This window comes from Scaptodrosophila lebanonensis, unplaced genomic scaffold (genome assembly GCF_003285725.1).
Source record: "Scaptodrosophila lebanonensis strain 11010-0011.00,11010-0021.00 unplaced genomic scaffold, SlebRS2 tig00000122-arrow-arrow-pilon, whole genome shotgun sequence".
In the NCBI taxonomy this organism is placed as follows: domain Eukaryota; kingdom Metazoa; phylum Arthropoda; class Insecta; order Diptera; family Drosophilidae; genus Scaptodrosophila; species Scaptodrosophila lebanonensis.
In genome coordinates, this window is record NW_022060580.1 from 1,164,535 (window position 1) to 1,188,101 (window position 23,567).

At 37.0% G+C, this 23,567-nt stretch overlaps 1 protein-coding gene across 1 annotated transcript in view; it reads right to left on the minus strand.

The window, feature by feature from the left end:
• Positions 1-23,567, minus strand: part of LOC115628647 (unconventional myosin heavy chain 6) — a 665,426-nt gene that overhangs the window by 202,148 nt on the left and 439,711 nt on the right. The window contains exon 12 of the mRNA XM_030524816.1: positions 7,829-8,072. Coding sequence (XP_030380676.1) covers positions 7,829-8,072 — 244 coding nt within the window. The remainder of the gene's footprint in view (positions 1-7,828; positions 8,073-23,567) is intronic.

The window sequence follows — 23,567 nt, forward strand, 5'->3', positions numbered from 1 at the left end:
ATTAACACACATAAAAATCATTTTACATTATTAGGGAAGTATAAATTTAACACGAAAGAATTACCAATGACACGCATTGCTAACATAGAACTTAGACTTTCGCATTTAGATGAGAAGGATAGCCAAGTAATTGAAGAAATAGTTCATGAATGTCCAGGTCTTTTTGCCGAACCTGATAAAAAACTCACTTTCGTTACTCAAGTCAGGGGGGAAATAAGAACAAAAACCGATACCCCAGTTTATTCAAAACCCTATACTTATGCTATGGGTTTAAAAGAAGAAATAGACAGCCAAATAAAGGAATTATTAGATAACGGTATTATTCGTCCGTCAAGGTCACCTTATAGTTCTCCAGTTTGGATAGTACCGAAGAAGGAAGATGCGTCAGGAAAGAAAAAATTTAGAATGGTGATCGACTATAGGAAGTTGAACGAACTAACAATCCCAGATAGATACCCAATGCCAGAAATAAATACTATCTTATCCAATCTTGGCGAGAACAAGTTCTTTACAACTATCGATTTAAAAAGCGGGTTCCATCAAATAGCGCTAAAAGATTCTGATATTGAAAAGACAGCCTTCTCAATAAATAACGGAAAATTCGAGTTTTTAAGACTCCCATTCGGGCTACGCAATGCCCCAGCAATTTTCCAGAGAACGCTAGACGACATATTAAGGGATCACATAGGTAAACGATGCTATGTTTACATAGACGATATCGTTATATTTGGAAAAACAAAAGAAGAACATTTCAGCAACTTGCGATTGGTTTTTGAGACATTGGAAAATGCAAATCTTAAAGTCCAATTGGATAACTGCGAATTTATGAAAGATAATTTAGAATTTTTAGGTTTTACTATTAGTAAAGATGGATTAAAAACTAGCCCAAAAAAGTAAATGCAATAGTTAATTTCCCCAAGCCAAAAACTATACATGATCTTCGCTCCTTTTTGGGAATGTCTGGATATTACCGTAGATTTATTAGAGGATATGCAGAAATAGCAAAGCCATTAACTTCGCTTCTTAGAGGAGAAGCTGGTAGAGTCTCAAAAGCAGTCTCAAAACGAACATTCATAAACCTAGATGCAAAACAGACAGAAGCCTTTAAACAAATTAAGAATTGCCTTATTTCTGAAGATGTTGTTTTACATTTTCCCAGATTTAATGAACCTTTCGAATTAACCACAGATGCATCAAATTATGCATTAGGTGCTGTGCTCTCACAGGGCGGCAGACCAATTACATTCCTTTCAAGAACACTGAGTTCTAAAGAAGAGAACTACGCAACAAATGAGAGAGAAATGTTAGCGATCATTTGGTCACTTCGAGAACTACGTTGTTTTCTCTACGGTGTTGATAAACTCAAAATTTTTACAGACCATCAGCCATTAACCTTTGCCCTTAGCAACAAGAACACGAACGCTAAAATGAAAAGGTGGAAGGCACAGTTAGAAGAGTATAATTATGAACTTGTCTATAAGCCAGGAAACACAAATTTGGTTGCAGATCTTTTATCCAGGCCACCAAGGAGCCAAATAAATTCTTTAACTCCGACGGTACATAGCAGCGAAAGCTCATCCGAACATTTGATTCATTCAGTAGAAATACCAATAAATGCATTTAAAAATCAAATATTTTTGCAGTTGGGTGACGAATCCTCATACAAATTTCAGATTATATTTCCAACCTATCATAGGCATTCCATTGTTGAAAAAGATTACACAGAGGATCAGCTTAAAAACTTATTAAAACGTTATCTAAATCCATCGGTTATTAATTGTATAAAAACACCAGAGACAATCATGCTTAAGATTCAGAATATTTACCCAATCCATTTTGCAGCATATAAAGTCCGTTTTAGTCAAATTGTAGTTAATGATATTACAAACGAACAAGAACAGCAAAACATTATTATAAAGACCCATAACAGAGCTCATAGAAACGAACAAGAAAATAGACTTCAAATATTAGAAACGGACTACTTTCCTTCAATGAGAAGAAAAATTCGCAAAATTGTAAGCTTATGTAAAATCTGCAAAGAAAACAAATACGAGAGACACCCGAATAATACAAAACTTGGTAATACGCCGATACCAGAATACCCAGGTCAAATCTTACATGTAGACATATTCTCGACTAACAAAAAGTTAGTTCTTACATCTTTAGACAAATTTACAAAATTCGCAGTTGTTAGGTCTCTAGAAAACAAAAGTGTAGAAGCAATTAGGAAGCCTTTAAGAGAAATATTATTCTACTTCGGCGTGCCTAAATCTGTTATAATTGATAACGAAAAATCGCTCAATTCACAAGCAATAAAATTTATGCTTGAGAACGAATTAGGTATAGAAGTTTTTAATACTCCACCACACAAAAGCACAGTGAATGGACAGGTGGAAAGGTTTCATTCGACACTGATAGAACTTATGAGATGTTTAAAACAAGAAAAAAATATTGAGGATTTTGACGAGCTCATGGAAGTTGCTGTATGTGAATACAACCACAGTATTCACTCTACCACAAAGAAGAAGCCGATAGATTTGTTTTTTGGCAGACCCACCACCTTTGGGCCATCTGAATACGAAAAGACTAGGAATAATAACTATGAGAAACTGATACAGAAACAGCAAAAAGATTTACAGTACCATAATAAGAATAAAAACGAGGTAATACAATATGCACCTGGCGAAAAAAATTTTTGTGAAACAAAATAATAGAATAGGGACTAAGATGTCAAAACGTTTCAAAGAAGAAATAGTAAAAGATAACAAACATTCAACAGTCACTACACAGTCAGGAAAAGTTGTCCATAAAAATCATATAAGAAATTAAAAGATTGCTCTTTCTTTTATTGTTACCAGGTTCATTATGCGCTGCAATGCCACATATGAAATTTTGGACTATACTAAGGCCGAGGTAGCAATTATCGAACTCGGCGATAGCAAAGTTCAATCAGGAAATTTTAAAATTCTGCACCACATTAATATTACCGAGTATAAACTTACTATAGACCAGATACAACACGATTTGCTCAATAATATCTCCCTAGCAAACCCACTTTTTCCCTTCATTAAAAAAGAAATTGAATTAGTAAAGTTCCAAATTAACAAACTAACCTCCCACTCCATAAGAAAAAGGGCAATAAATGAGATCGGATCCGTATGGAAATGGATTGCTGGTAATCCAGACCATGAGGATTTCGAAATGATAACTAATAAATTAAATGATGTCATAAGCAATAATAACAAGCAAGTAATTATAAATAAAGACATCATACAAAGAATCAATAAATTAACAGAAGATAACAATGTTATAATAGAAAGCATAAGAAATTCAGAAAATTTCCAGAACATTTTTGCCACACAGCTAAAGTATAAGATAGATTTAATAAAAGAAGATTTAAGTAATATCAATCTTGCCATTCATTTATCAAAGGCAAATATAGTAAATACCTTTTTAATATCGGAAGAAGAAACCGAAATAATAAACAGCATTTTCACAGAAGAAAATATTCCGTTTAATAATATAGAAGAAGCTCTAAATTTTGCTGATATAAAAATCGCATTTAATGGCGAAAAGTTAATTTATATTATCGACATTCCAAAATTAAATAATGAAATATGTAAGCATTTACTAATCAAACCATTAAAAAAGATGGGAAAGGTATTAAAGATAAAAGACGAAAATGTCATTAAATGTAAAAATGCAGTCTTTTCAACTAACAACCAATGCAAAAAAATTAATAAAATCAGCATGTGCTTAAGATCAAATATTGTAGATATTTCAAATGACAACTGCATTTCAAAGTTAATAACAAATAGACCAAACAATTGTACCATCATTAACGATAATCACATAAAAGCAATAGAACTAATAGATACAGGTATTCTTCTTCTGAACAACTTTAGTGGTAAGATTTCAAGTAATAATGATTCCCAAACACTTAAGGGATCGTTCATAATTAAATTTAATAATTGTACATTAGATATAGAAAATCAGTTTTTTTCATCATACGAAACCTCTAGCTATAAGCCGCTACCAGCTATGATTCAACTGGAGAGGCCGCTGACAACGATGGAGGAGGTTCTATCCCTACAACTGATGAAGGACCTGAACATCAAAAATACAGAAAGGATAAGTGCTCTGCAAGCTAACCTCAAGGCAAACACATTCTCAAGTATTGGGATATCAGGCGGAGTTGTGTTTGTGTTCATCACCTACGTAGTAAAGCTAAAGATGAGCGGACCGAGCACAAAAGTAGTGGAGAAACAAAGCAATCCCTCAAGCGAAGTGCAGCGCCCAGAGAGGATCAGCACGGCAGAAACTCCCTCGGAAAGCCATACTAAAAAACCTAGAAGCATCCATGATCTCCCCGGATTTTAATTCATCGACCGGGACGTTCGAGATCAGGGAGGGAGGAGTTAACACTTTAGTTACTCAAAACGCCAACATTGAGTACCAAATTGTCGCACTGACCGACGCACGTGGCAAATCAACGTGCTGGGAAATGCTGACATAAAGTGTTGGGTGTCCAATTCGGTGCATACGGGGTCAACGCGCTGGCAAGCCAGCTACCGTGGGATCGCAACCTCAGCGATTCTCGGTGCAACGTCGACGCCGACGTCAACGTAGGAACGTTGGGACAAAGGTTTCGTTAGGGCTTAGCTTAAATATTAAGGCCAGTTTGTAATCAACTCGAAAAGAAGCACATAGTGCTGTAATAAATATTTTTTTATATCAAATAAACTTAAAATTGATTAATTTATATTTTACCTCTCTCGGTATTCGAACTCACGTAAAGGGTGTATAACTGCACATTTACAAAGCAATTGCGTCTATGTGGGTGTATGTATGTCTATGCGCGTCTATTCGTGTCTGTGTGAGCATGTTTGCAGTCAACCAAAGCACCAGCATCAAGAACAGCTGCGGGCAGGAAATATATTTATGGCTATAACTTCCTGCCATACCGGTCTATCATGATGAAACTTGGCAAATGGACACATAAGCACCAAGGGGGGGTATTTGCAAAATATCGAAATCGAAATTCCAAGAATTACGGGAGTTACGATTTGCACAGAGAGGGGGGACGTTGTAAATCAAAAAAATAAAACAAACTCGTATAGCGTACACACGTAAGGCATCTTTGTGCAAAATTTGGTGTCTCTAGCTTTTATAGTCTCTGAGATCCAGGTGTACATACGGACGGACAGACAGACATAGATCGACTCGTTTAGTCATGCTGATCAAGTATATATATATATACTTTATTGGGTCTGCCACGCCTCCTTCTAGCTCCCGCAAACCTAATATACTCCTGTACATTTCATGTACAGAGTATAAAAAGCGCCGGGTCACGGTTACTTCCCCTAAAATGATCATTGAATTGCCGAGCTGTGCAGTATATTTTCTCACCATCATGTTCAATAGCGTGATGAAATGGGGCTATTATTCTCAACAATGGAGAAAATCTGTCATCACAATGATTAATAAAGTCGGTAAGGACAAGTTTCAGCCATCATCATATAGATTATTGCCCCGCTGTTTTTCTGGATGTCGCCCAAGCCTTCGACCGCGTTTGGCTGGATGGCTTAATTCACAAAATCAAAATATTACTTCCACAGAGCATCGATAAAATACTGGAGTCATACCTACAAATAAGTTTCGCAGTTAGATGCCAAGGTTTCCTCTCTGAATAACATCCAATTGAAGCTGGTGTACCCCAAGGGAAAGCAAAGTACCAGCTTAAGCTTCGGAACCATCCAAATAAACTTGTGCAGAATTTAACATGGCAGGCTAGCCATACACAACTCCGGCGAAGAGACCTCCCCACCCAGCAATAAGGGTTAGGTCCGTAATTTAAATAATTAATTGTAATTAACTAAATAACTATATTAGATTAAGATTTGACTAATTATCGAAAGTCTCCGAGAGAGAAGATTTGATAAATAAAGAAATCTATCAAAAACAATTAAATATGCTAAAGTGGGGTGTCCCGACTTTGAAATACTCTGTACATATGCTTAAAAAAATTATAGAAAATAAAAATAAGTAAAAAAGCTAAAGTCGGGTGTCCCGACTTTGAAATACTCTGTACATATGTTTACAATAATTATAGAAAATAAAAAAAATTAAGAAAATAAAAAAAAAATTTGATCGATTTTACCTCTCTCGGTATTCGAACTCACGTAAAGGGTTTATAATTGCACATTTACATAGCAATTACGTCTGTGTGAGTGTATGTATGCCTATGCGCATCTATTCGTGTCTGTGTAAGCATTTTCGCAGTCAACCAAACAGCAACATCAACAACAGCCGCGGGCAGGGCTTGAGCAGCGCTGCAGCAGCAAATATATTTATGGCTATAACTTCTTGGTAAATCGGTAAATCATAGTGAAACTTGGCATACGGACACATAATAACTATTTGCAAAATTTTAGTTCGAAATTCCAAGAATTACGGGAGTTACGATTTGCGTGGTAGAGGGGGGAGGGAGGGAAATTCCAAAATATACATTTTCTGCGTATTCACATAAGGCATCTGGGACTAAAATTTGGTGTTCCTAGGTCTTATAGTCTCCGAGATATAGGCGATTATACGAATGGAAAATCGTGAAAACCCCCATAGGGGGGAAGTGGGGGGGAAAATCAAAAAAATAAAACAAACTCGTATAGAATACACACATAAGGCATCTTTGTGGAAAATTTGGTGTCTCTATCTCCTATAGTCTCTGAGATCCAGGTGTTCATACGGACGGACAGACGGAGAGACTGACAGACGGACAGACAGACAGACAGGGCTAGATCGACTCGTCTCGTCATGCTGATCAAGAATATACTTGTATATACTTTGTGGGGTCTGCCACGCCTCATTCTGCCTGTTACATTTTTCAGCTCCCGCAAACCTAATATACTTCTGTACATTTCATGTACAGAGTATAACAAGTAAAAAAGCTAAAGTCGGGTGTCCCGACTTTGAAATACTCTATGTTTACAATAATTATAGAAAAAAAAAAAAAATAAGAAAATTTAAAAAAATTTGATCGATTTTACCTTTCTTGGTATTGGAACTCACGTAAAGGGTATATAATTGCACATTTACATAGCAATTGCGTCTGTGTGAGTGTATGTATGTTTATGCGCGTCTATTTGTGTCTGTGTAAGCATTTTCGCAGTCAACTAAACAGCAACATCAACAACAGCCGCGGGCATCGCTTGGGCAGCGCTGCAGCAGCAAATATATTTGGCTATAACTTCTCGTTAAATCGGTCTATCATAGTGAAACTTGGCATACGGACACTTAATAAGCAACTGGGGGTATTTGCAAAATTTTAGTTCGAAATTCCAAGAATTACGGGAGTTAGAGAGATTTTACGAATGGAAAATCTGGAAAACCCCCATAGGGGGGAAGTGGGGGGGAAAATCAACAAAATAAAACAAACTCGTATAGCGTACATACATAAGGCATCTTTGTGCAAAATTTGGTGTCTCTAGCTCTTATAGTCTCTGAGATCTAGGTGATCATACGGACGGACGGACGGACGGACGGACAGACGGACAGACAGACAGACGGCTAGATCGACTCGTCTCGCCATGCTGATCAAGAATATATATACTTTGTGGGGTCTGCCACGCGTCCTTCTGCCTGTTACATTTCTCAGCTCCCGCAAACCTAATATACTCTTGTACATTTCATGTACAGAGTATAAAAAGCTCATACATACAAGTATGTGTATATACTTTATGGACTTCTGTGTTTGGTACACTTGTATACAAATAAATATGATATCCTTATTCAGGGTATAAAAATAATTTGCTTTACAATATTTGCTTACCTCATTATCTAAGTCTTGAACTAAATTGTTCATTTTGTCATTAATTTCCACTAAAACTGGGTTTTTGGCAGACGAAGATTCACTCAAAAATGCAAATAAATTGTCCAAGTCCACACTTACAATACTATGCGAACTAACTGCTGAACTCGAATTCCTGTGATTTTCTGTAGGCGGTGTATGCGTCAAGGAAGGGGATATTTGCTCAGCCATTTTTGCAAGGACACTAATTTCTTCTTGAACCATTCTGAAATAAAGAAGATATAAGCTTTTAACGGAATTAACACTATATGATAATAGGTAGATCAAATTTCTAACAGCATTTCGTTAAGTTGGCAGCATCCATTTAAATATACATACACTATGGTGCATAACTAAAACCGCACCCCTTTTTCCAATGTTTTGGAAAGAAGGAGTTGAGATACAAAAAAATTGCGAATACCGTTCCAAAGAGCGTCAAGTTAGATAATAAACAACAACACTTTCCTAGCCATATTTATTTTTGTATTAAAATATTTTTTCCTGCATGGTGCATGACTATAGCCGCAATTCACTGAATTAAAGAAATGAAATGAAAAGTAATTAATTTTTATACTCTGTATATAAAATGCGCGAGCTGAAAAATGTAACAGGCAGAAGGAAGCGTGGCAGACCCCAAAAAGTATATATATTCTTGATCAGCATGACAAGACGAGTGGATCTATGTCTATCTGTATGTCTGTCCGTCCGTATGATCACCTGGATCTCAGAGACTATAAAAGCTAGAGACACTCAATTTTGCACAAAGATGCCTTATGTGTGTGCGCTATACGAGCTTGTTTTATTTTTTTGATTTACAAACAGTTACAGTTATAGCCATAAATATATTTGCTGCCCATGCGCTGCCCGCAGCTGTTGTTCTTGTTCTGTTTGGTTGACTGCAAACATGCTCACACAGACACGCATAGATATGCATACACTCACATAGACGCACTTGCTATGTAAATGTGCAATTATACACCCTTTACGTGAGTTCGAATACCGAGAAAGGTAAAATCGATCAACAATTTTTTTTTAATTCTCTTACTTTTTTAATTTCTATAATTATTCTAAACATATGTACAGAGTATTTCAAAGTCAGACTACCTGAATTTAGCTTTTTTACTTGTTTGTCATTATTGTCTCTGATTCTAGCCCAAAGATGTCACACTATGTATGCATAGTTTTGTTAAACATTTTTCAAATTGTTTTGGAACGTTCTGTTTTAATTTAGTTATTACTTCTGTTGATCGTTCTATAGTTTCGGTTACTATGTCGTAGTGATTTAGCTGTTCGAATTTAATTTGTTCAGATTTTAATATTGTGTTTTTATTTGTTGTATTTAGTACTCTAATAAATGTATTTTTGGAATCTGATAATGTGCTTGCTATTACTACTCCTACTATTTCTTGATTCGGAATAAAAAATACTATTTTCATCAGTTTGAACATCAATTTGTCTTACCAACTCAGATCGTGCTGGTAATATAAGTCCGTATTGTAAGTTGGTATGCGTCAGTTTAATATGAACAACGTCATCTTTGTTTTTGGGTCTTACAAGTAAGATTAATGACTGTTCAACCAAGTAAAAATTATGCGGTATTATATATCTGTCTGACCTAATTTCAACAAATGCAAGTCCCAATGAGTTTATTGTTCCATCTCCTGTGCTTGTGCTTCCTCAGCACGTTGTACGCACGGTCGAGTTATCCCCGAAAAGTTCGACGCGGGAAATTTAATTTTGATTTATAAATCGGGACGTCCCGCGAAAATTGAAGCGTTCGGCAACGCTGATATGTACATACATTTAAATTTTTCATGCAGGCGTTATCCGCCTATATACATACATACATACATATATATATAAGTATGTATTACATTTTTTAATTCAACACTAATTTGTGTCTTCAATTCCAAATATGATTGTTGTGAATGTAAAATGTGTGTTTCTGCTTTTGTAAATCTCATGAATACACTCACAAAATATGCTTAACGGTAAATGACTCTTAGATTTGTTCAGAATTCATTTGTAGCGTTGTTAGCTAACACTAAGTCGCTGTAAAATAACAACAACTGCAAGTTATTGGGTCGCGCTTCTTTCGTTCTGATCATTTGCGCCTGTTAATTTCAAAGGCAAAATGCCATAAGGTCACAGTTACCGTTGCTAGGCAACGAAGCAGAAACCGAAAGCGGACCTACGCATATTCTGCTTCGCGTTGCGGACAGATGTACATATGTATGTTTGCATATGATTTGTTCTAATTGATCTCAATAAATTATAAGATGTTATTATTTAAATTTTCTGTTAATTGAATTCAAACTTCGATGGAATTATTGATTGTATCGACGGATTCAACTATCGATAGTTTTGATGCTCTAGCACATAGAGCATCCGACACATGCCCATCTCTAGCATCTTAGCTGATCGCATATTTACAGCGACTTACTTAGTGTTAGCTAACAACGCTACAAATGAATTCTGAACAGTCTAAGAGTCATTTACCGTTAAGCATATTTTGTGAGTGTATTCATGAGATTTACAAAAGCAGAAACACACATTTTACATTCACAACAATCATATTTGGAATTGAAGACACAAATTAGTGTTGAATTAAAAAATGTAATACATACTTATATATATATGTATGTATGTATGTATATAGGCGGATAACGCCTGCATGAAAAATTTAAATGTATGTACATATCAGCGTTGCCGAACGCTTCAATTTTGGCGGGACGTCCCGATTTATAAATCAAAATTAAATTTCCCGCGTCGAACTTTTCGGGGATAACTTGACCGTGCGTACAACGTGCTGAGGAAGCACACAGTTGTCAGGACTGCCAGTCCGCCCGGTGCGTAACGAAGATATGTACATATATATATATATGTATATGTATAACCATACATAGTACTTATTGTACTATATTTGCTATTTGGCAAATGAACTCTTTAAAAAACTTTAGAGAGCGTCGAAAGAAGAATATCATATAGTAAATAAACTTATAATTATAAGCACAGATTACTTAGCCCAGCGAAGACGGGCAAGACCTGCTAGTATAGATGTATATACACAAAAAATTTAATACTACAAGGTGCAATTCAAAAGTTCCAGGACTTTTATTAAAAAACGAAAACTATTTTTTGTTTTTTAAAAATTTATTGGTCGCCTTCAAAATAGTCTCCTTCCGCCTGAATACAACGTTTTGCACGTTCAAGAAGGTGATCGATCGACTTTTTTAGGTCATTTGTCGGTATAGCGTTGAGGATGGAGGTCGCCGCCTGTTGGATGGCATCAACGTCAGCATAGCGGTTTCCTTTCATGGCCAAATGTAGTTTTCCGAAAAGGTAGAAGTCGCACGGTGCCATATCAGGTGAATACGGCGAGTGGTTAATGGTTAAAATGTGATTTTTGGTCAAATAATCGGTCACGGTTCGTAAGCCCAAATGTTCGGTCAAAATGCGATAAATCGATGTTGTGGAGATGTTCAATTCCATTTCCATCAATTTCAATGATGATTTCGGCTGATTTTTGATGAATTCACGCACAGTTTCGATGGAATTTTTGGTGATCACGAATTTTGATTGGCCCACATGTTGATCGTCATTTATGTCCTCACGACCACTTTGAAAACGTTGAAACCACTCGTGCACTCTGCTACGGGATAGGCAATCATCGCCATAAACTTGTTCCATCAATTGAAACGTTTCGGTAAAATGTTTACCAATTTTATAACAAAATTTAATGTTGGTTCTTTGTTCGAAGCTCATTTTCGCACCGATAACACAAACATACTGACACTTAAAACGCAATAACTTCACTTCCAATCGATTAAATGTCATGAAATTCTCACTGGACAATCGATAACGATAGCAAATTCTAACGCACCAGTCGACATATAGATACCGCCACCGGGGGGGGGGGGGGAGGGGGGCTAGATTCAAAAAATTCTGTTTACTTTGGAAAGCACCTTGTATGTAGCGATGTGAGTTGTGAAAAAATGTATATATATTTTTTAATTATTAAAAAAATTTAATATTGTTTAATTGAGTCTACTACTTTCTAATAGAGAATCAGATTTTTGAGTATAAATTAGATTCTTTTAGGTACTTAATAAACAGTTGGATGTTGTCTTTAGTGGGTTTGGTTAGAACGTGACTGGGGTCTGAGGTAGGGAAATTTGTTATCGTATTGTTTTTAATTTGGGGCATTGGGATATTATGTGTGGGATAGTGAGTGGGCTGTCTCGATTGCAGAAGCTGAAATTTGGAGTCGGTGTTTTTTTAAATATATGTTCGTTGGTAAGTTTAGCATGACCTAGGCGGAGTCGGATGATTTTGATAAGGTCGGAATAGAGTCTATTAGTGTAGCTTTACAGTAGTGCATCAATGAAATTTTATTTGTGTTTATTGTTTTATAGGGTGGGTTCGTTAAATTCCATATGTGGGACTTGTAGGCTGCATTGTAATGCTCTTTTATTAATTTTGTAAAGTCCCTGATATTATTGATTGTATTGAGAATGAGGGGGAATTTTATGGTTAGTTTTACGGAGACTCGTTCGTTTCATTGGATATCGCAGTGTTCGGGAACCCAAGCTAGAACTATTTTTGGAGAGTTTGATACAAGTAGCTGGCGGATTGTGGAAGGGTAGAAGGATGTGTTTAATGGGTTTATTTTTTTCTATTGATGATAGTGAATCTGAGCATATGCAGTATTTGTGGTTTGTTGCTATTGCGAATTTAATTCCTTGAAGAATAGCTATTATTTCTGCTATATATATATAGAGCTAAAATATGGAAGTAGATCATTTGCAATCATGGATTTTGTGGTTGTGATGCTAAATGATGTACGAGATTCTGATTTTCATCCGTCGATGAATATAATTTTGTATGATTGGAGTGAGTTTTTTATTTCGAGGAAGTGTTGCTTGTAAACTGTCTTTGGTGTGGTGTTTTTTGGGAGAGAATGTAGCGATGTATTGATTAGGGATGGGGTAAACATCCATGGTGGATGAGGATTCTCGGGGTATTTTTTGCTTTATTGATTTTTTAAGTGGAACGCTGACAGGTGAGTCGAAAGAGTTAATAATAGGTTTGTTTAGTTTTGTTAGCTCGAACTGTGTATGGAATTCTAGCGGGGTACTTCGCAAAGTTCCGAGAGACATTCTTGGGGCGGAATGGTAAATGGTCTTAATTTTGTTGGTTTGCGAATTTGGGGCATTGCCGTATAGGTAAAGACCGTAATCAATTTTGGACATTATTATTGATTTGGTAGCTGAGATGAGTGTGGACTTTGCAAGAGAATTTGTTACTGGAGAGACATTTGATAATGTTGAGTTTGATAGACAGTGACCGGAGGAGGTATTCTATGTGGTCGATCCAGCTGTATCGGTTGTTAAAGACTATGCCTAGAATTCGTAGCGAGTTCACATTTTCAATTGGTGATAAGGAGGATGAACTGTTTATTTGACAGGGGTGTTTTTTGCATATATGAATATGTTTGCATTTATTTATGGATAATTTGGCTCCAGAGTAGTCACACCAGGTGAGTATGTCATGGAGGAGAGGGTCTATATCGAGGGTTGTTTTCCTATTGTTTTGATAATATGGTAGTCATATGCACAGAAATTGAATTGTTTATGGATCGCTCTTGTTTTGTTGAGTTTAATGGAAGCTATGGGGAAAAGGATAACTGATAGGGGGGGATCCTTGTGGGATTCCATTTGATAGGGGGCGGGTAGTAGATTTATAGTTGTCTAAGCTGACCAATATTGTTCGGTTTGTCTTGAAGTTTATGATGTATCGGATTATTTTTGGGCCTTTTTTCCATTGTATAAGTTCATCAACTATTTTGTGGAGTCCTATTTTGTCAAAGGCTTTAGCGAAATCTAGGGATACTATTAAACACTGATTTTTGGTGCTAAGGGAAGATGTAATCCAATAGTCTAGTGCAACTAGAGAATGGGATAGTGATTTTCCTTTACGGCCTGATTGCCGGCTATCAATTGGTTTGTTACGTGCAACAAACCACCATAGTCGGTTTGCAATAATTTTGTCTAACAGCTTGGAGATACATGAATGAAGGGAAATTGGGCGGTATGAAGCTATGGAAGTTTTCGTTGTGTTTGGTTTATTGATTGGAATAATCTTACTCAGCTTAAAGCTTTGGGGAAACGATGACGAAATGATAGAGTTAAAGAGGTTAAGAAGTCTTTGCTTTACTGATGGATGTAAGTTCTTGAACAGTTGAGGGATTTATTTCAGCTTTGATTTTTGTTAGAGCTGCTCTTTTTGCTTTAAGCTCTCTTTTAAGTAGTGCGTTTGATCTTTTGTAATTTATTATATTGGGTGTTGTAATGTTGTGTTTTAGTATGGACCAATGTTGGTTTTTGATGTCTTTGTATTGTTGTAATTTATCGTTCCACCAAAGCACGTTTCATTTCCGTTTATGTAGGTGATGGGTTTGGGGTATTGTAATGTTGGCTGTCAGTCTAATGATTTTATTACAAGTATATTTGCAGCTTCCTTATTTATGTTATGGCTAGGGGATTTCTTTTTGAAAATTTCTAGGATACGCTGGTAAATTTTGGCCAATTGGCATGCTCTACTTCAAATTTGTGATCGCTACCATAGATATTACTTTCAATGCTCCTTGTTTATTCGAGTGCTATTGATGGGGAGACAATTGATAGATCGATGTTAGTGAGACTATTATGGGTGCTATAATGTGTGGGAGAACCGTCATTTAAAATTACTAGGGGATTGGGTGATGAATTTTGATATATGGTTTCCTTTGCAGTTCGATTTTATGGAACCCCAAGTGTGGTGCCAACCATTGCCCAAAGGGTGAAAGGCTATACTTGGTTTGTGCGCATGTATGTAACACACAGAAAGAGGCGTGGCAGACCCCACAAAGTATATATTATTGATCAGGATGACAAGGCAAGTCAATATAGCCATGTCCGTCTGTCTGTATGAGCGCAAGGATCTCACGAAGTACAAGAGCTTGAATAACCAAACTTGGTAAGTCCTAGGCAGGTCAAGCTTATTTTTTTATTCTGATACACCCCCCACTCCCCCGCAATTCGTGTTTTTTTATAACTTCAGTAATTCTTGGAATTTTTAAATCAATTTTGGTAGTTACATCCAGTTAGTGCTTATGTGTCCGTGTTTCATCACGATGGGTCAATTCTAAAGAAAGTTATGGCCATAAATAAAATCACTGCCCATGTGCTACCTGCAGCTCTGCCCGCAGCTGTTGTTGCTGCTTTGGTTAAACTTTGTGTTGCATACGTTGCATACGCATATAAACACGCAGAGACACGATTCTGATGTAAATTTATTCTATTGAAATTGTACATAAACACTTATGTATGTATGCATGTGTGAATATTTTATATTTAATTTAATTAATTAATTAAATTAATTAAATTTTTAAAAATATTTTTGTATTGTTAATTTTCCTTTTTTGTGGAGAGTGCAGGGTATTTTACTGTCGGCTTGCTCGACTTTATCGTTCTATTTTGTTTTATTCTGATTTATATCAGAAATTAGTTTTTAATTTTTTTGGTTTTTCCTATTTGATGAGTGATACAGGGTATTTAAGAGTTGAACTAGCTCGGCTTTAGCATTCCTTTCTTGTTCAACTTATTCTTGAAGCTTCAATTATTGGGGTTTTAATATTTTATCACTATTTTTCAAATAAAAAGTTTGTGCTATAAATGTTGGGAGATCAATTTCAAAATTTGGGTTCCGTAATCAACATAACTAGATCTACAACTTGGCATTCAATGATTTTCAAAATATACAAGAAAAGTTTTTGTTTTGGAAATCCAGCAACAACAAATCACAAACAACCCTTAATATCAAACAGTTGGGGACATCACACACGCAGTCACACACTCACAAACTTACAGACATAGCAAATAGCATGAGAAATATTGATGACACTATCGATACTACCTGCAGCTTTTTATAATTGATCTCAATAAATTATAAAATATCTTCTTTTTATTGCATTCTAACTTCGATGGAACTATCGATAGTATCGATGGATTCAACTATTGATAGTTATCATGCTATAGCAAATAGAGATGGGCATTGTCGGTGCGTTTTGATCGTGGCACATCGCTGCTCGGCATTGACACGAGTGCCGTGTTTCATATTCGTGTGTGGTTGTATTGACTCAATAAAGCACGAAAAGACACAAATGTTAATTTAATAATAGGATATACTCTTATAATTATTTCCCCTTTTGCACATAGTCTATCTTAAAACGTTGCCTCATCTCTATATATATGTGTAAAACAGTTTGTCCTGGCTGACTGGCTGACGGATTGGTATTCAACACACAGCCCAAACGGTAGAAACTAAGAAGGGGGGAACGGGGGAAAACAGACTACAGAGTTTGTATGAAAAATCCGCATTATTCAACTGATTCACTTAAAACTTGGTTTCTAAAATCAATAAAAACAAGATAGAACGCTACAGTCGAGCAAGCCCGACAGTAAAATAGCCTGTACTCTCCACAAAAAGGAAAAATTAAAAAAAAAATTTTTTTTTTAAATTAAATTATTAAAAGAAATGAATGAATTAATTAATTAATTAAATTAAATTAGAATACATGTTTATGTTCAGTTTTAACAGCATACATTTACATCACGTACCTATGCGTATTTATATGCGTGTATGTATGCAGCACAATGTTGAACCAAAGCAGCAACAACAACAATAGCTGCGGGCAGCGCTGCCGGCAGTGCTGCAGGCAGCGCATGAGCAGCGATTTTACTTATGGCTATAACTTTCTTCAGAATTCACCTATCATGATGAAATTTGGCACACGAACACATTAGTACTAACTGGATGTACCTACCAAAATTGATTTCAAAATTCCGAGAATTACGGAAGTTATAAGTAAAAACACGAATTGCGAGGGAGTGGGGGGTGTATCAGAAAAAATAAACAAACTCGATCTGCCTAGGGCTTATAGGAACCTTGATACCAATTTTGGTTATCCTAGCTCTTATACTTACTGTCAGGCGGACAGACGGACATGGCTATATCGACTCGTCTTCTCATCCTGATCAAGAATATATATACTTTGTGGGGTCTGCCACTCCTCCTTCTGTGTGTTACATACATGCGCACAAAACTAGTATAGCCTTTCACCCTTTGGGTACAGGCTATAAAAATACAAACAAAACTGCATACTCGGTCTTGAAACTAAATTATTAGGGCTTTCATGGGGCACAAAAGGAAACCGCGTCAACAGCCCACAGTCCAAACGGCAAGAGCAGGGAAGCTGAAAGCTTCTCTCGTGGGCAGTTTTATGTAGCCTGTTCAAGAGTTAGTTCCGCTAGCAGCTTAATCATTCTCGCACCTGCAAATGTTGTTTACAAGTATTAAGAAGTCTTACGAAAAAATAAATAATTGCAAGTTTAAAGTTTCTTAATGGTTTGACAAAGCAGAAATACAAGAATATTTACATATATAGTACTCTCTATATTAAAATGACCCGTGAAATGGACCAGTAGAGTATAGATATAGGAAAGCAACCTTTAAATGCGTTAAGAAAAATTGTGAAGATTGAAATCAGAAAGCATATTTATCAATGAGTTTAATTTTATTTATTACGATAGTAATGATTACAAAACTCAATCGAACCCGAAGTTCGCTTATGCGTTCGAGCACGAAGTTCTCGAATCGCATCAAAGTAGTATAGATATGGGATTCCCACCCTTTTTCACCAAAACTCCCCACATTTAGCAAGGGCGCCCACCAAGTGGTGTGGTAGATATTAAAAGGATATTCAATATCAAAGTATCTAACCATATTTCACTTCCAACTAGAGATCCAATTCCAACTTACTAAAATAATTGTAAGTTGTATCAGGATCCAAACCACTGATGCGAATACGTAATATTTCTATGTTGGCTTATGAACCAAACCACTAACCCAATTAGTTTAACTTGTATGGAGAATATATCAATATATCAATACATAAAGAAATATTTACAAGTTGTATCAGGATCCGAACCAATCGATCGAAATACATTCTATTTTTAGATACGAGCATGATCCTATCCACTAACCTGATTGCATTAACTTGTATGGGGAAATATCACATGCAGCTCAATACCGATTAGTAAAAATGTTTAGAATCGCAACCAAAATATTATACCACAAACAGTTTGTTGGCTAAGGCGTCAACCAATTGTAAACATTTTTTTTTTGGAAAAACAGTTGCATTTTAAATAAACCCAAATCGGCATGGTGTTGAAATACCTTTTGGACATGGATAGTTCATTGGTTTTTTGGTAAAGGCAATGTTTATATATTTTTGATAGTTAATAATAAGCGTTAGTTAATCTGCTGCACTAGTGCATAAAGCATTGAAGTACGATTACATCAATAAGGAAAAAAACCATGGATACAATTTTTAAGAAAACCCCCTCAAGAGATGGTTACACCACACCAAACTCGTTTATTGCAACTTGTGTGGCAGTGACACCCATACGGAAAATGCCTGTGCTAAGAAAGTAACAAAGGGAGAAACCAATAAACGATGATTGCAAATAAATGGCGCGTAGGCGATTTTTCATTAAGGAGATGGTTCTAAGGCTTTTCTATCCTAACTACACCATATCTATATCCTTCGGGTTCGATTGGGTTTTTATACTCTGTACATGAAATGTACAGAAGTATATTAGGTTTGCGGGAGCTGAAAAATGTAACATGCAGAAGGAGGCATGGCAGACCCCACAAAGTATATATATTCTTGATCAGCATGACGAGACGAGTCGATCTCTGTCTGTCTGTCTGTCCGTCCGTATGAACACCTGGATCTCAGAGACTATAAAAGATAGAGACACCAAATTTTGCACAAAGATGTGTGTTTTCTATACGAGTTTGTTTTATTTTTTTGATTTTCTCCCCACTTCCCCCTATGGGGGTTTTCCCGATTTTCCATTCGTATAATCGCCTATATATCGGAGACTATAAGACCTAGGAACACCAAATTTTAGTCCCAGATGCCTTGTGTGAATACGCAGAAAATGTATATTTTGGAATTTCCCTCCCTTCCCCCTCTCCCCAACAAATTGCGATTTTCTCTAACTCCCGTAATTCTTGGAATTTCGAACTAAAATTTTGATATTTCGAAATGGTAATTACGAAATTGGAATACATTCGAGCTTCAACGTACTGTCCGTGCCCATCCAATATCAGATCCAAAGGAGCAATAACAAATGTTATGAATAATGATGCAAATTGCTTTAAATTGACAGTTTTAGCTGCAATAAGGTTTCGCAAATATCCTGAAGAGCCTTTGCATTCATTAACAGCTACAAAACTATATAGGATAAACGACATTTCATCAAACAAAATAACATATGAATGGGAGACGTTAGATACTGGACTGACTTTTCCTGTTGATACAAGGTGCGTTCCAAAGTAAACAGGACTTTTTGAATCTAGCGCCCCCTGGTGACGCTATCTGTATGTCGACGTTAGAATCTGCTATCTTTATCGATTGTCCAGTGAGAATTTCATGACATTTCATCGATTGGAAGTGAAGTTATTGCGTTTTCAGTGTCAGTACGTTTGTGTTATCGGCCGGAAAATGAGCTTCAAACAAAGAGCCAATATTAAATTTTGTGTTAAAATTGGTAAAACTTTTACCGAAACGTTTCAATTGATGGAACAAGTTTATGGCGATGATTGCCTATCCCGTAGCAGTGGGCACGAGTGGTTTCAACGTTTTCAAAGTGGTCGTGAGGACCTAAATGACGATCAACATGTGGGCCAATCAAAATTCGTGATCACCGAAGATTCCATCGAAACTGTGCGTGAATTTATCAAAAATCAGCCGAAATCATCATTGAAATTGATGGAAATGGAATTGAACATCTCCAAAACATCGATTTATCGCATTTTGACAGAACATTTGGGCTTACGAAAGGTGTGTGCACGGTTTGTTCCGCACAAATTGACTGACGACCAAAAATTGCTCAGAATCGTCTCATCGATCGACGCTTGTGACCGATTATTTGACCACAAATCACATTTTAACCATTAACCACTCGCCGTATTCACCTGATATGGCACTGTACGACTTCTACCTTTTCGGAAAAATGTATTTGCCCATGAAAGGAAAGCGTTATGCAGACGTAGAGGCCATTCAAAAGTCTTGCACCGGCATACTGGTGGCCATACTGGCCAACGAGCTAAAACACTCGTTCGACATGCTTTTCGATCGTGCAAAAAGCTGTATTGAAGCAGAAGGAGACTATTTTGAATAAAATAAATTGATTTTGATTTAGAACACATTCAAACTTCTTCATTGTTTTTGTTGTGTCACCTGAATTGGATTGATTCGAATGAAACTCTTTTTATACTGGCATTTAACTTTACGTTCTTAGGCGTAAGACAGAGATGAAAAACAAAAAAAAAGAGTGGGAAGTAAATATATCTATCGAAAGTAACTAACCAATGGGATAAGTTTGATTTTAAATATATTATGTATAAATAAAGGAAAAAGGCATGGTTTCGTATTTCGTTTTCAAAAATACATATATAAATAAAGGATAAAGGATCATAATATGCAGTCTTCAAAACGTGTGAGTGGAAGCAAGACACTTAATACCCCAAAAGAAAATATAAATAAAATCAAATAAAATGTTATGTAGCTGTGTACAAATTAATATATCGAACATGTATATGGTATTTTGATTATTTTTTTTCAGTTATTTGTTGAAAAATCTTCCGGAGGGAGTGGCCTACGATATCATTAACTGAAAATTAAAGAGTTTGGAGATAAAATTGCATTATACTTAAAGGAGAGGGATGGAAAATGTATTTGGATATTCCTTCCTAAAATCTATGTACAAACATTTTCTGTTGAAAATCAATACAAACATAAGTACCAATGCACGCATGTTAATATAAGCAGATAATAATCTTATGTTATCTACAATTTATCTGTCACTGTTGCATACGAATGTAAGCATAAAGAATATGTATAGCAAGAGTGTCAGTCTCCAATAAAACTCTAAAGCGAACAGACGCACGGCGGTCCGCGACTATTGTTTTTTACTTTACTCCTATTGAGCCCTTCCTTTTACAGCGAATATATAATCTATTCAATAGTGTGGCATCAGGTGCTGAACCTAGTAATACTGAGAGTTCAAGGCCAAAAGATGAAAAGGCATTAGCAATTATAACGCTAAGTGTAAAAGCTTCACAATTGGGCTTCATTAAAAATTGCAACACTTCGTACGAGGCATGGAAAAAGTTAAAGGACGTTCATCAGCCGAGTGGACCTGTACGGAAAGTGTCGCTGTACAAGAAATTGCTAGGCAAACGCATGTTTCAAGGCCAAAGCATTTCAAGTTACATACACGAATTTAACGAAATTCTGGATGGTTTGTGTACAGTTGGCATCGAATTAAACGATGAGTTAAAAACGATTGTGTTGTTGTCAAGCTTGCCCGAACCATACGAAAATTTTGTCGTCGCCGTTGAGACGCGTGACAATTTACCGTCATTTGATGTGTTATGTATCAAGCTGATGGAGGAGGGAGAGCGCAGAGGCAATGCAGATGGAGAGAGCGAGAATGCAAGAGCATTTATAGCTACGCAGCAGATCATCGCGCATTCCAAAGCGAATTCAAAAAGGAATACAAAAATCGTCGTTTGCTACAACTGCGGCGAAAAAGGGCACTACAAGGCACAGTGCAAGCGTGAGAAAATTCGCGGTGAAGGGAAAAAGCAATCGACAAAGAAAGAGATGGAAAAGCAGAGCAGCTTGCTAAATGCGTTGGACGTTGGAAAGATAGAGAACAACATGTGGTGTCTGGACAGCGGAGCAACAAGCCATATGTGTTGCGATAAGACGTTATTTTCAAAATTTATTGCGCACACTGAAATGATCGGTTTAGCTGACGCTGGTCTTCTGAAGGCCGAAGGCAGAGGAGAGGTGAAGTTACAGACAGAACTTTGTACCTTGGTGTTGTCAACTTTATGTCCGTCAGCCGGTCAGTGCAAAAGAACAATGTTATACATTTTGGGCCACATTTTGCTAAAGTTATAAAACAACTGAATCAGATGGTACATTGTGGCATAAGCGTTATGGCCATTTAAATTTTACCAGTCTGAAGGAAATGATCAGCAAAGAGCTAGTGCGTGGTATTGGAAAGGTTGTTTTCCCAGACAACTTGAATTGCAAAACGTGTATGCTAAGCAAAATACATGTACAGCCATTCCCAAAGGTAAGCACTAACCGTGCTGAAGAGCTGTTGGAACTGGTTCATGCTGATGTATGCAGCCCATTCGACACGAAGTCACTTGCTGGATCCAAATACTTTCTGACCTTCATCGATGACAAGTCCAGACGTATATTTGTTTATTTTTTGCGGAAGAAAGATGAAGTGTTCAGTAAGTTCGTCGAATTTAAAAACTTGGTTGAACGGCAAACAGATAAACAGCTCAAATGTATTCGAACCGACAATGGAGGCGAGTTTGTCAACACAACATTCAACGGTTTCCTAAAACACCATGGTATTGCAAGAAAATTGACCGTGGCTTATACTCCGCAGCAGAACGGCGTGGCGGAAAGAGCAAACCGGACATTAACGGAGATGTCCAGATGCTTATTGGTGCAGTCGGGCCTAGGCGAGTCTTTGTGGGCGAAGCAGTCAACACAGCAGTATACATAAGAAACAGATCACCTACCAGTGCTCTGAACAACCTGACTCCAATGGAAGCGTGGACAGGTAAGAAACCCTGTGTTAGCCATCTAAAAGTTTTTGGTTCCGTTGCAGTTGCACTTGCAAAGGGTCCCCTTAAAGGCAAATTCAAACCCAAAGGGCATGAGTACCGTATGGTTGGGTATTCGGTAGCAGCCAAAGGCTATCGGTTATACGACCCAGAGACGAGGACGATTGTCGAAAAACGAGACATTCTATTTGATGAGCGTTGTGGTGGTCATACCAATGAAGATACCGTTACGGTAGATTTTCCTGCATGCGAGTTTCAAGAGCATGTCACTCACACGGATGGTGACAGAAGCATCGACGACGATGACAGTGAGCACAGTTCTGACGACAGCAGCTCCAACGCATATGAGAGTGCAGTCGAAAAAGAAGACTCTGACGAGGATAATGTGAAGATTGGGCCAGGCCGGCCTAAAATTGTTCGAAATGGTAAACCTGGTAGTCCAAGAAAGCAATACAATGTGCTTGGAGCATTGGTTGCTAGTTGGTAGCACACATGCAGTATTCTGGCAAGAGGCGATGCAAAAGGAATATCAGGCACTACAATCAAACGAAACCTGGCAGATGGCTGATTTACCAAAAGATCAGCGAGCAGTTGGTTGCAAGTGGGTATACAGCCTGAAACGTGACTCTGATGGAAAAGTCGAACGTTTCAAGGCACGACTCGTTGCTAAAAGGTGCTCCCAGCAGTATGGCGTGAACTATGTAGAGACGTTCTCACCCGTTTGCAGATTAGAAACCGTGCGGTTTATTTTGGCGTTAGCAGCGGAATTGAAGCTGTACCTTCACCAGATAGATGTGTGTACCGCCACAGGGATACACAGATCCCAATAATCCAAGCAAGGCTTTATTGCTTAAAAAGGCAATATATGGATTGAAGCAGTCGGGGCGCGAGTGGAACTCCAAGCTCGATTGTGTACTACAAGGCATCGATTTTGTAGCATGTGAAAATGAAC